At 40.0% G+C, this 13,486-nt stretch overlaps 1 protein-coding gene across 2 annotated transcripts in view; it reads left to right on the top strand.

Annotated features, from left to right (window-relative positions):
- LOC105491617 (piggyBac transposable element derived 1) overlaps positions 1–10,542 on the top strand; it is a 32,739-nt gene extending 22,197 nt beyond the window's left edge. For both annotated transcript variants that reach the window (XM_011758166.2, XM_011758165.2), the window contains exons 6-8: positions 3,911–4,040; positions 4,975–5,071; positions 7,585–10,542. In XM_011758166.2, coding sequence (XP_011756468.2) covers positions 3,911–4,040; positions 4,975–5,071; positions 7,585–9,145 — 1,788 coding nt within the window. In that variant the 3' untranslated portion in view covers positions 9,146–10,542. The remainder of the gene's footprint in view (positions 1–3,910; positions 4,041–4,974; positions 5,072–7,584) is intronic.
- Positions 10,543–13,486: the final 2,944 nt, after the last annotated feature.

The following is a 13,486-nucleotide window of genomic DNA, read 5'->3' as shown; positions in this document are numbered from 1 at the left end:
GCAAGCCGAGGAACACCAAGAATTACTGACAAACACTAAAAACTTGGAGAGAGACATGGAAAATTATCTCATAGAACTTTGTTTTCTTTTCTTTTCTTTTCTTTTTTTTCTTTTTGAGACAGAGTCTTGCTCTGTTGCCAGGCTGGAGTGCAGTGGCGTGATCTCAGCTCACTGCAACCTCCGACTTCCTGGTTCAAGCGATTCTCCTGCCTCAGCTCTAAAATAGCTGAGATTAAAGGCACGCACCACCACGCCCAGCTAATTTTTGTATTTTTAGTAGAGACAGGGTTTCACAGTGTTGGCCAGGATGGTCTTATCTCCTGACCTAGTGATCCGCCCACCTTGGCCTCCCGAAGTGCTGGGATTACAGGCATGAACCACCGCACCCGGCCTCCCATAGATCTCTCAAAGATAACATGGCCCTGCTGATATATTGATTTTGGATTTCTAGCCTCCAGAGCCATGAGAGAATATAATTCTGTTGTTTTCTGCTATTGAGGTTGTGGTACTTTGTTACGAGAGCTGTAGGAAAGCAATATAAGTTACAAAACAAATTGTGGACAGATAAAAAGGGAGAAAATAAGGAGGTGTGATATTACAGATATACCTCCTTTATTGTGTTTCACTTTATTGTGTTTCACTTTATTGTGCTTTGCAGTATTGAAAGTTTGTGATGACTCTGTGTGGAACAAGTATGTCAGCACCATTTTTTCTAACAGCGTGTGCTTACTTTGTGTCTGTATGTCACATTTTGGTAATTCTTGCAGTGTTTCAAACTTTATTTTTATATCTGTCATGGTGATCTGTGATCAGTTATTTTTTATGTTGCTATTGAATTTGTTTTGGTGTGCCACAAACCATGCCCATTTAAGATGGCAAACCTAATCGATAAACATTGTATGTGTCCTGACTGCTCCATTGACCAGCTGTTCCCCCATCTCTTTTCCTTTCCTTGGTCCTTGCTATGTCCTGAGACACAATAATATTGAAATGAAACCATTTATAATACTACTACTACAGTGACCTCTATATGTTCAAGTGAAAAGAAGAGTCACATGTCTCTCAGTTAAATCAAAAGCTAGAAGTGATTAAGCATAGTAAGGAAGGCATGTTGAAAGCTGAGATAGGCCAAAAGCTAGGAGGCCTCTTGTGCCAAACAGGCAAGTTGTGAATGCAAAGGAAATGTTCTTGAAGGAAATGAAAAGTGCTGGTGAATATACAGATGATAAGAAAGCAAAAAACTTTTCACTGATATGGAAAAAGTTTGAGTGGTTTGGATAGAAGATCACACCAGACGCAGCATTGCCTTAAGCCAAAGGCTAATCCGGAGCACATCTCTTACTCTCTTCAATTCTGTGAAGGCTGAGAGAGGTGAGGAAGCTATGGAAGAAGAATTGGAAGCTAGCAGAGGTTGGTTCATGAGGTGTAAGGAAGAAGCCATCTCCATAAAATGCATCAGCAACAAGTGCTGATGTAGATGCTGCAGCAGGTTATTCAAATCTAGCTAAAATCACTAATGAGATGGCTACACTAAACAACAGATTTTCAGTGTAGATGAAACAACCTTATATTGGAATAAGATGCCATCTAAGACTTTGATTGCTAGAGAGGAGAAGTCAATGCCTGGCTTCAAAGCTTCAAAGGACAGGCTGACTTGTTAGGGGCTTATGCAGTTGGCAACTTTAAAGTTGAAGCCAGTGCTCATTTATCATTCTGAAAATCCTAGGGTCCATAAGAATTAGGCTAAACCTACTCTGTCTGTGCTCTAGAAATGGAACAACAAAGCCTAGATGATAGCACATCTGTTTACAGCATAGTTTACTGAATATTTTAAGCCTACTCTTGAGACATAGTACTAAAAAAAAAATTCTTTGAAAATATTACTGCTTATTCACAGAGCACCTAGTCACACAAGAGCTCTGAAGGACAGGTACAAGGAAAATTAATGTTTTCAAGCCTTCCAGTACAATACACATTCTGTAACCCATGGATCAAGGAGTAATTTTGACTTTCAAGTCTTATTTTTTGAGAAATACATTTTGTAAGGCTATAGCTGCCATAGATAGTGATTCCATAGATAGTGATGGATCTGGGCAAAGTAAATTAAAAACCTTCTGAAAAGGATTCATCATTCTAGATGCCAGTAAGAACATTTGTGATTCAAGGGAGGAGGTAAAAATACCAACATTAACAGGAGTTTGGAAGAAATTGGTTCCAACACTCATGGTTGTCTTTGAGAGATTTAGGACTTCAGTGGATAATGTAGCTGCAGATGTGGAAAGGACTGGTATTAGAAGTGGAACCTGAAGATGTGACTGAATTGCTACCATCTCATGATAAAACTTGAACAGATAAGTTACTTCTTATGGATGAGCAAAGAAAATGGTTTGAAATTGAATCTACTCCTGGTGAAGCATTGTTGAAATGACAACAAAGGATTTAGAATATTAAATAAACTTAGTTGATAAAGCAGCAGCAGGTTTGAGATGATTGACTACAATTTTGAAAGATGTTCTACTGTGGGTAAAATGCTATCAAACAACATCGCATGCTACACAGAAATCTTTTGTGAAAGAAGAGTCAAGCAAGGTGGCCAACGTTACTGTTGTCTTATTTTAAGAAATTGCCACAGCCACCGAAACCTTCAGCAACCACCACACTAGTCAGCAGCCTCCAACATCGCAGGAAGGCCCTCTACCAGCAAAAAGATTATAACTCTCTGAAGTCTCAGATGCTTATTAGCATTTTTTAGCAATAAAGTATTTTTAAATTAAGATATATACTTTTTTTAGATATAATGCTTATCTACAATTAATAGACTACATAGTATAGTGTAAACATAACTTTCACATGCACTCGAAAGCCAAGAAATTTACGTGGCTTGCTTTATTGTGGCGGTCTGGACCTGCAATATCTCTGAGGTATGCCTATGTTTAAATGAGGTGGGCTTTGCCTTTTATTATCAAAATAATTATCTGTTTGTAGTTTGGGATATGGTGATGATGAGTTAAAGAGAAAATATCTTCTGTCTTGAAACCCCCTCGTCAAAACGGACATTCATTTCTGTAAAAGACTGGCACTGTATCCTTTTTCAGGCAACAAGAAAGAGAAAGTAGATTGGAAAATGAGAGAAAATCAAGAGGTTTATGAAACCATGTGGTAGCCCTTTGGAACAGTGTCAGAGAGATAGAAAATCTCAGACAGTTTCCAAAATAAATAATTTCAGTGTGTGATTTTTCTAGCCTAAATATCATTACTAGCTTTGAAATGTTTTTAAACAATCTTTGTTCATGAAATTTAGTGAGATTTCTGCATTTACGTTAGATTCCAAGTCTGTTTAAAGGAGTCTGAAAACTCCATTATGTATTTGTAGTCAGTTTAATTGTGTTTGTTATAACTGCAATATTATATTGAAGTGCTGTTCAACCAAATACATAGAAAATGCTGTAAAACTGTGTAGAATAATCTAAGTGAGTCAACTTTTGTGACAATGTCTTTAATCTATGTAAGCTTCCTTCTCTAACTTTCTTGAACCACTTGATTTTTTTTTTCAGTATCATCCTATAAAAACTCTTAGGATTCCTACGTTTCAGTGCAGCTGATTTATATTGATTGTAGGTTTGATTCAGGAGGACACTCAAAAGTCCGCAGGATGTGGAAGAATTATTTGTAGTGTGGGACTGTCCCACATATTGCAAGATGCCTAGCATCTCTGGCCTCACCCTCTGAATGGCATTGGCTTGGAGTGGTGGTGGACTTCATTGTTATAACCAGAAAGATTCCCACAAATTTACTTAATGCCCTGACGGGCTGGAACTATTGGTCTGCAGTGTGGTATTCAAACCCTTCACAACTGGATTCCTTAACCATGTGAAAACAAAGAGGCTATTTTCTTCTTTTGACTTTTTAGACATTGGTGAAGACTGAGGAAGAAACAGCCCAGGCCCTTGCTACAGAGAAGTGGCCACATCTGAGTCTGGCTCGGAGGAACCTCTGTGGGAACTCAGCTCAGAAGACAGTTACAAGCCTCAGTCTGATGAGTAAGGCCAGTCCTCTGACTGGACCCCTGTCTGGACTCTCATTTTCCCTTCACTCACCCCGGCTTGGCCCTTGGGAGCCCACGTTTCCTTCCACAACCTTCCATTCCCTTCTTCTAGCCTGTGCCTCCAGACTTCTCCTAGGCCTTATCACCTTGCATCCTTCCCAATCACATTTTCTTCTGTTGCTAATCAGCTTACTGATTCTTGTGGTTATCTTCTCTGATCATCCCTTCGAGTTCCCTGTTTCCTTCAGTGACTCCTTTGTATCCTTTTCCCCTTTTTTCTTCCCTATCGAGGATTCCATATAACTTGTCTTTCAGATATCCCTTCATACTTGGAAGCCCCACGAACACCTCTGTCTGATCTTGTCTTTACCTCAGAGGAGGTCATCTTCACTCTCTAAGAACACTACGGTTCATGTTTATTTTACTTTTTTAGTTTTTTTTAGAGATGGGGTCTCACTCTGTTGCCCATGCTAGAGCATAGTGGCATGATGATAGTTCACTGCAGTCTCAAACTCCTGGGCTCAAGCAGTCTTCCCACTTCAGCCTTCTAAACAGCTGGGGCTACACCCAGGTAATTTTCTGTAGACACGGAGGCTTGCTTTGTTACCCAGGCTGGTCTTGAACTCCTGGCCTGAAGCAGTCCTCCCACCTCAGCCTTCCAAAGCACCCAGCCTAATTTTCTTGAAATGTGCTCTGCCCTGTTGGGATCTCTGTCCAGCTGGGCTTTGTTGCCTTAATTAACCTTTCTTACCATTTTCCCATCCCATGCCACATTTTGTAGGATTGCTGAAACTGTGCACCCTTGAAACACCAATATGATTTTTTGTTTGTTTGATTTGGCACATCTGTTCCCTACCTTGGAAGTTGTTTTTTTTTTTTTTTTAATTAACAGAACAGATGACATTTAAATCATTAATACTATATTTTAGCTGAAGAAATTGTAACTAAAGATACATTGTTTAATGCAAAGCAAGAAACTTCTGAAGAAATGGAACAAAGTGGAGAAGCCTCAGGAAAGCCCAACAGGTGAGTGTCCATGGTCCTCAGTGAATCAAATCCTACAGATATAAGAAACTGGAATGGAATCAGAGAAACCAATTGGTCAAAAGCCTGCTTCCCTGGAATAAGATATGATGACTGCCACTCACTTCTGTGGTCATAGAAGGTCCATGCCAAGAAAGTGACCTATTCAAAATGTTCAATATGCAATAAATATACAAAACCTTCAGTTGACACTCAGTTGCCTCCGAGAAGCCTATCCTCATCCAGTCTGTCCTTGATTACCCTTCCCTGGGCTCCCTTACATTTCTGTGGAGCTATAGAGAAGCCAGAAGGCAGATGATTTAACAAGAGTGAGGGCTACAGATGAAGCTGCCATGACAGTTAAGAAAGAAATGTCAGAGCAGAAGAGGACAAGCAGGGTACAGCTTGAGCATTCCAAATCTGAAATGTTCCAAAATCTGAGCTGTTTTGAGCACCAGCATGATGCTCAAAGGAAATGCTCATTGGAGCGTTTTGGATTTCGGATCTTTGGTTAGGGATGCCCAACTGGTATAATGCAAATATTCCAAAATCTGAAAAAATCCAACATTCAAAAATCTTCTGGCCCCAAGCATTTCAGATAAGGGAAAATTAACCTGTATTTTCAACCGCCATTAGACCTGAACAAGGTATAGGTCAAAAGGAAAGTTAGCTGATGAAGTGGAAATGAATGACAGTGGTGGGCACTTCATAAGTGCTGGTTGTGGGAATGAATGAACTTGTAACACATACTTCTATGCAAATCAAGAAACTTCTGAAGAAATGGAACAAGGTGGAGAAGCCTCGGGAATGCCCAACATTCCAAGGCTTCTCAGGATTGCAGAAAGAGAGGGAGCAAATCACAAGCAGAGGGTTGGCTTCTGGTGAGGCCATTTGGTCCTCAGAGACTTGAGAAAAGAGAGAGGAAGCAAGGTGGGATACTTGGCTAAAGAGCGGAGAAGGGGGTATGAATTTTCCTTATTGACATTTGTTCAACTTAGAGAAACTGGGAGCTAAATCTCAGCTAAAGTAGAAATGTCTTAAAGCTTAAGAAGAGAAGTGAAATTTTGCATTAAGATTAGTGAAGACTGAGCCAGCCTCCGCTAAAGGAAGAGAAATGATGTTCAGTAACTAAGAGCAGAGTTATACAACTGGAGAATCGGAATCTGTTGTTGTGTCTGTGAGGTACATTTATTATCAGGCAACTATCAGGTAATTCACAGTGCCTATAAGAATAAAGATATTCATATAACAAAAAGTCTGAAGGTAGGCTATTTCAGGTTTGGTGCAATAGCTTAACCATGGTATCAAAGGTCTAGCCCCCTGCCCTGCTTCGAGTCCCCCTCCCTCACCTCCACCCCACTTTCTTAGCTCACTCTTTTTTTCCATTTCTCACTCCCATTTCCTTCCCTCACAATATTGGGCTTAATGCACTGTAGCTATTAGAGTTTAGATGTCAACAGTAGAAAGACTCAGTGTGATCAAGGAATGCACATATCTAAAAATTAAAAAGTTTGTGTAAAATAATACTTTTCAGCCAGGCGCAGTGGCTCACACTTGTAATCCCAGCACTTTGGGAGGCCAAGGTGAGTGGATCACGAGGTCAGGAGTTTGAGACCAGCCTGGCCAACACAGTGAAACCCTGTCTGTACTAAAAATACAAAAATTAGCTGGGCATGGTGGCACGTGCCTGTAGTCCCAGCTACTTGGGAGGCTGAGGCAGGAGAATCGCTTGAACCTGGGAGGCGGAGGTGGCAGTGAGCTGAAATCATGCCACTGCACTCCAGCCTGGGTGACAGAGCTAGATTCTGTCTCAAAAAAAAAAAATTTCATCTTTGTAACTTTAGCTTACTTCCTTATAGACCTGATAAAAATCAGTCCAAGTGCAATGAGTTGAGAGTTGAGTTTCATTTGTTCTTCCCCAGAGTAGTATGTCCATCAGATGAATATAGAACTAGCAGGGGCTAAGTCCTTCCATATTCAGAAATTCTGTGAGAGGTGTGAGGAGACCTGGTAAATAATAACCTTTGTTTCGTGTTCAGGTTCAGAACCAATTGACAGGGTCGCAGGGGTAAAATAGATGGTTCTGGAAACCTCAGTTTCTTACTGACAGAAGTTAGAACAGATAAAAACGGCTTAAAGGCAGAGCTAAATAGGCTTGTACTGGCAGAGGAGGAATGTAGCAGATGTCCCTCTGCATAGGTCTTCTCAATGCAACTTGGGGCACCAAGGAGCATGGGATGTCTGCATCCTGCTCCTAAAGAGGACAGAGAGAGGGGTGTACCAAGGATACCCAGTTCTTTCTCCCAGGCTCAACAGTTAGTTCCATTCTGAGGAGTAAGAGGTAGAGAGAGGCTAGAAATGTTCAATCTAGCCAAAGTCCTTCCCATGGAAACAAAAGAGAAATAAGTATCTCCTCCCCACCCCAAGCCACGAAAGATTTAAGCTTCAGCAGATTTATCATGTGTGAGAGAATATGATTGAGGATTTTTATAACATGTTCTTTTTTTCTTTCCCAGAGAGTGTGCACCCCAGATTCCTTGTAGTACTCCTATCCCTGCTGAAAGGACAGTTACACATTTGAACACTCTGAAGGACCGTCACCCAGGTGATTTGTGGGCCCGGATGCACATCTCATCCTTGGAATATGCTGCAGGAGACATTACCCGAAAAGGGAGAAGAAAAGACAAAGCTCGAGTGAGTGAACTGCTCCAAGGTCTCTCATTCTCTGGTGACTCAGATGTGGAAAAAGATAATGAGCCTGAGATCCAGCCTGCTCAAAAGAAGTTAAAGGTGTCTTGTTTCCCAGAAAAGAGTTGGACCAAAAGAGACATTAAACCCAACTTTCCAAGCTGGTCAGCACTAGATTCTGGACTTTTGAATCTCAAGAGTGAAAAGTTGAATCCAGTAGAGCTTTTTGAATTATTTTTTGATGATGAAACATTCAACTTAATTGTCAATGAAACCAATAATTATGCTTCTCAGAAAAATGTCAGCTTGGAAGTCACAGTTCAGGAAATGAGGTGTGTGTTTGGTGTCCTACTTTTGAGTGGATTTATGAGGCATCCTAGAAGGGGAATGTATTGGGAAATCTCTGACACCAATCAGAACCTGGTTAGAGATGCAATCAGAAGGGACAGATTTGAATTGATTTTCTCAAACCTGCACTTTGCAGATAATGGCCACCTAGATCAAAAAGATAAGTTTACAAAGTTGAGACCTCTCATAAAACAAATGAATAAAAATTTCCTCTTGTATGCTCCCTTGGAAGAATACTATTGCTTTGATAAGTCAATGTGTGAATGCTTTGATAGTGACCAATTCCTGAATGGAAAGCCTGTTAGAATTGGATATAAAATTTGGTGTGGTACAACCACACAGGGTTATCTGGTTTGGTTTGAGCCCTATCAAGAACAATCAACTATGAAGGTAGATGAGGATCCTGACCTTGGGTTAGGTGGAAATCTAGTAATGAACTTTGCTGATGTTCTTTTAGAGAGAGGTCAGTATCCCTATCACCTGTGTTTTGATAGCTTCTTTACCAGTATCAAATTGTTGTCAGCCTTGAAGAAGAAGGGGGTGAGGGCAACAGGAACAATTCGTGAGAACAGGACCGAAAAATGTCCCCTTATGAATGTAGAACATATGAAAAAAATGAAGAGAGGGTATTTTGATTTCCAAGTAGAAGAAAACAATGAGATAATTTTATGTCGTTGGTATGGGGATGGCATTATCAGTCTGTGCTCCAATGCTGTGGGCATAGAACCAGTCAATGAGATAAGTTATTGTGATGCTGATGATGAGGAAATCCCTCAGATAAGTCAACCATCCATAGTAAAAGTGTATGATGAATGCAAGGAAGGTGTAGCTAAAATGGATCAAATTATTTCAAAGTATCGGGTGAGGATAAGAAGCAAGAAATGGTACTCAATTTTGGTAAGCTACATGATTGATGTAGCCATGAACAATGCATGGCAACTACACAGAACCTGTAACCCAGGTGCTTCCCTAGACCCCTTGGATTTTCGGAGATTTGTTGCACATTTCTACTTGGAACACAATGCTGATCTGTCAGATTAAGGCACATAAAATGGACATAGTGCAGACATTAATAAGACATAGAAAAATAATTGTACATGCTGTTGTACCCTCCCGAAGTAAATCTGATATATGTAATGAAGTTATTAAATAATACTTTTAAAAATCAGACATTTAGTTTCAAGGACTATTGTAACAATGTTAAAAATTATCTGTGAAAATGTTGAACTGTAGTACTTTTCTCTATGTCAAATTTTGTGTCAGACATGGGAAATCCTTTATTTGTTCAATTGACTATTTTGTGCGTTCATTTATTTATTTTTTGAGACACAGTCTCGCTCTGTGGCCAGGCTGGAGTGCAGTGGCACGATCTTGGCTCACTGCAACCTCCGACATCCTGGTTCAAGCAATTCTCCTGCCTCAGCCTCCCGAGTAGCTGGGATCACAGGCACGTGCTGCCATGTCCAGCTAACTTTTGTATTTTTAGTAGAGACGGGGTTTCACCATGTTGGCCAGGATGGTCTTGATCTCCTGACCTCGTGATCTGCCCACCTTGGCCTCCCAAAGTGCTGGGATTACAGGCGTGAGCCACCATGCCCGGCTATTTTGTGCATTTAAAGAATGAAATCCTACCTCTTAAAAAAAATTCTCTGAAGATGGCCATTTTTAAGATGCAAGCAATGTCATAGTAACCATAGAATGATGCTGACTCCATAGTTCAAACTAGTGACACAGCTTATGAAGTAAGAATGGTCTAAACAAAACATAGGTGGTAGGAGACTAAAAACCTTAGCATTGGTGTAAAACTGGATTGGATTGTGTGTAAGTGAGAAGGGTCAGGCATGGATATTAAAGGAGAATGCTATAAAGGAAAAACCAGAGGTGAAGCAGTGCCTTCGAATATTGAAATGATAGGTGTATCCTGTGGTGATGGTGTGAGTTGGCAGCAGAAGTCAGGAGAGTAAAGAAAATCAAGGAAACATGAAGCAAATCAGGGTAATAAGTAACCAGGAGAGTTAAGGAAAAGATAGGCATAAAGTCAACGTAAAGACCATGTTGAAATCACCTGATTAGATATCTAGGCTTAAGGTCATCAGTGATAGGTAACTGAAGGAGAAACACTTGGAAAAGTGAATGATATGGACTGTGACTCCTTAGTGTTGAAGTCTAGTATTGGTGGATTAGTCTGGAGGGTAGAGAAGACAGGCTCCACCTCATTTCTGTGGGCTGTAGCCACAACAGCTCCTTGCCTTTCTTTCATATCCTAATATTTACAGTCCCTTTCCTGGCTGGAAGGCAAGTGGTCAGGTTTGAATTCTTTGAACAGGTGTGTTTATTATGTGGATGACTGGTGAAAGTGTAAGCCATGCGTAATGTCACAGATTCACCTATTCCATGCAAGATGTTCAAAGAAAATATAAGTTCATTACTTCCGGTAATTGATCTGATATTCTTTGTGAAATACATCACCAGGGTGGGTTGGTTTCTACTTTTAAATGATGAAGTGTCTGGTTAAGTACCTACCCACAAAAGGGTATTAATAGAGTGCAGGTTTTAGTTAAATGATGAGTGAGTGGTGCAGATAGTAATTGCTAATATAGGCAGGAAATAGTTACAGAATAACTTCTTATTTCACTTTCATGTCTGCCTTGATATTTAGAGCCCTCTAGCCATCCCCACTTGGCAGTTATCAAAGGCTGCACTTTATATCTCCCACATTCTAAATCTGCTTTTCTCTTCTCCAGGGTTCCATAATTATGTAAATAATATTAATCACTGACCACCCAGGTATCAAACAAGACACCTAAATGTTACCTGTCACCCTCTTCTACCACTCATCTCTAATACCTCTTGAATCTATTCACACCATTCAACCTCTTTGCCATCATTCAGACCACAGTTCTGTGATGTTGCTTGACTGCTCACCAAACCCTTCCTTGACCCTCCCCCTCCCCAAACCTGTCTCCAAACAATGACTGTGAAAGTTCTGAAGAGCAAATCTGAGCATCAGCTATTCAGAAGATAGAAACAGTATGTTATGAAAAAGCATAAATAGTGGACTGTATGTGCGTCTTGGCCCCAGAAAGTCTTTGAATTTCAGCCATGTAACCTTGGGCAGATTAACTCTCTGAGCCTAACCCACGCTCTCCATGGTGCTCAATATACCACTCTACAGTTGAGAAGTAAATGTGGAGCCCAAGGAAAATGGGGAGTGATACCCTAAGACGAGCAGAACCGGCCCATGCTGTACGCACCAGCACCTGCCCAGGAAGTGAAGTAAGCTGGAAGGAACCTGATTCCCTGAAGACTGGAATAGAGTCTTGAAAATTGCCTACGGCTGAGATTTACATGTGAGGGCAAAAACCTTCTATCTTGGTGAATTCATTGTTACTGGGGATGGGGTAGGTGTATTTGTTATTCCCAGCTGAACGTAATTCTAAGTGAGAATCACTGATCCATGTCAGGTCTCCTAGGTTAGATAAAGTTGGATACAGGAGAACAATTTTGGATGACTCCTATTTCACACCCACATATAAATTGAACAAAAACTTGTAGCATTTGCTACATATGACTGTTCTAAGAGTTTTAAAAATATTAATATCCCCATTCTATGCATGAGAAAACAAACATAGGTTAAGTGGCATTTTATAAGTCATATAGTTAGTAAGTGGTGTAATCCTTGCAGCCAATATTGAGCGCCGATTTGTTTTATGGTTTTTCCTTCTAGTTTTTATTCCTTTTGTTCTTCTCTCTATAAAACCCAAAGAAGATCACACTGCAGGAGAGGTCAACACCTTTGTTATTGCGAAAGGGTTAGGAAAAGACATTACAAAGGTTCCTGGAGATCTGTACCAAGAGAATGACTGTCTACCACACAACTGTACTGAACATCTATGGTACTTCTGCACACACCATGTTCATGGTGCTCCTTAAATACTGCTGCCTTACATGGTAGTTGTTTTTGTTCAGGGCATATCCTTTATTAGACAGCAAACTTACAGGGCATCTCTTTTGCAACCCTCCTTGCAACCAAAACAGGACCTGAAATTTCTATATTACTTATATTACTCAGGATACTTAGAATACACTGCAATTTGATGGGAAAATTTAGCTATCCAAATACATAGCTTTATCTTTAAAGTGTACTATAGAACAGTGGAATATGAGAGTAACCTTGGAAACAATACAGAATAATTTGGAGTGAGAGATAATGAAGACAAATGGTGACTTTAAAACATTATTAGGTACATTTTTACTTCAGGAGAGGCCCCAGCATCCTTTACTAATCTGGCTGGCTTCAAGGAACTGTTTCCAACTGAGTCATAGGACAGTGACTTTTTAAGGCAGGACAATTCTTGAAGGCAGGACAAACATCATGATTAAGTTCTCCTATAGTCCTTACACTGAGGTATCTAATTAGGGGTTGGCTGATTATTAATAACTGGATACCAAATTAACATCAGTCTGACTTGCATCTGTGCCTAAACATTCTGACTTAACCCCCAGGCTCAGACTGAACTTTTTCCTTATTTTAAACTATAAAGTTCATTCTTTTAAAATTTTATGTATTTCAATAGGTGTTTGGGGAAAAGGGAGTGTTTGGTTACATGAATAAGTTCTTTAGTGGTGATTTTTGAGATTTTGGTGCACCTATAACCCGAGCAGTGAACACTGTACCGAATTTATAGTCTTTTATCCCTCACCCCTGCTCCCATCTTTTCCCCCCAAGTCCCCAAAGTCTATTGTATCATTCCTATACCCTTGCATCCTCATAGCTTAGCTCCCACTTATGAGTGAGAACATACGTTGTTTGGTTTTCCAGTCCTGAGTTACTTCACTTAGAATAATGGTCTCCAATTCCATCCAGGTTGCTGCAAATGCCATTATTTTGTTCCTTTTTAATGGCTGAGTAGTAGTCTATGTTGTATATATGCCACAATTTCTTTATCCACTGTTGATTGATGGGCATTTGGGCTGGTTTCATATTTTTACAATTGTGTATTATGCTGCTATAAACATATGTGTGTAAGTATCTTTTTCATTTAATGATTTATTTTCTTCTGGGTACATACCCAGTATTGGGATTGCTGGATCAAATGGTAGTTCTACTTTTATTTCCTTAAGGAATCTCCACACTGTTTTCCATAGTGGTTGTACTAGTTTACATTCATCCACCAGCAGTGTAAAAGTGTTCCCTTTTCACGACATTCATGCCAACATCTATTATTTTGTTATTATGGCCATTCTTGCAGGAGTAAGTTATTGCATTGTGGTTTTGATTTGCATTTCCCTGATAATGAGTGATGCTGAGCATTTTATTATGTGTTTGTTGGCCATTTGTATATCTTCTTTTGAGAATTGCCTATTGATGTCCTTAGCCCA

Source organism: Macaca nemestrina, chromosome 5, assembly GCF_043159975.1.
Source record: "Macaca nemestrina isolate mMacNem1 chromosome 5, mMacNem.hap1, whole genome shotgun sequence".
NCBI classification, from domain to species: domain Eukaryota; kingdom Metazoa; phylum Chordata; class Mammalia; order Primates; family Cercopithecidae; genus Macaca; species Macaca nemestrina.
Note: the sequence above shows the minus strand (reverse complement) of the source record. Positions and strands in the feature narration are given on the sequence as shown.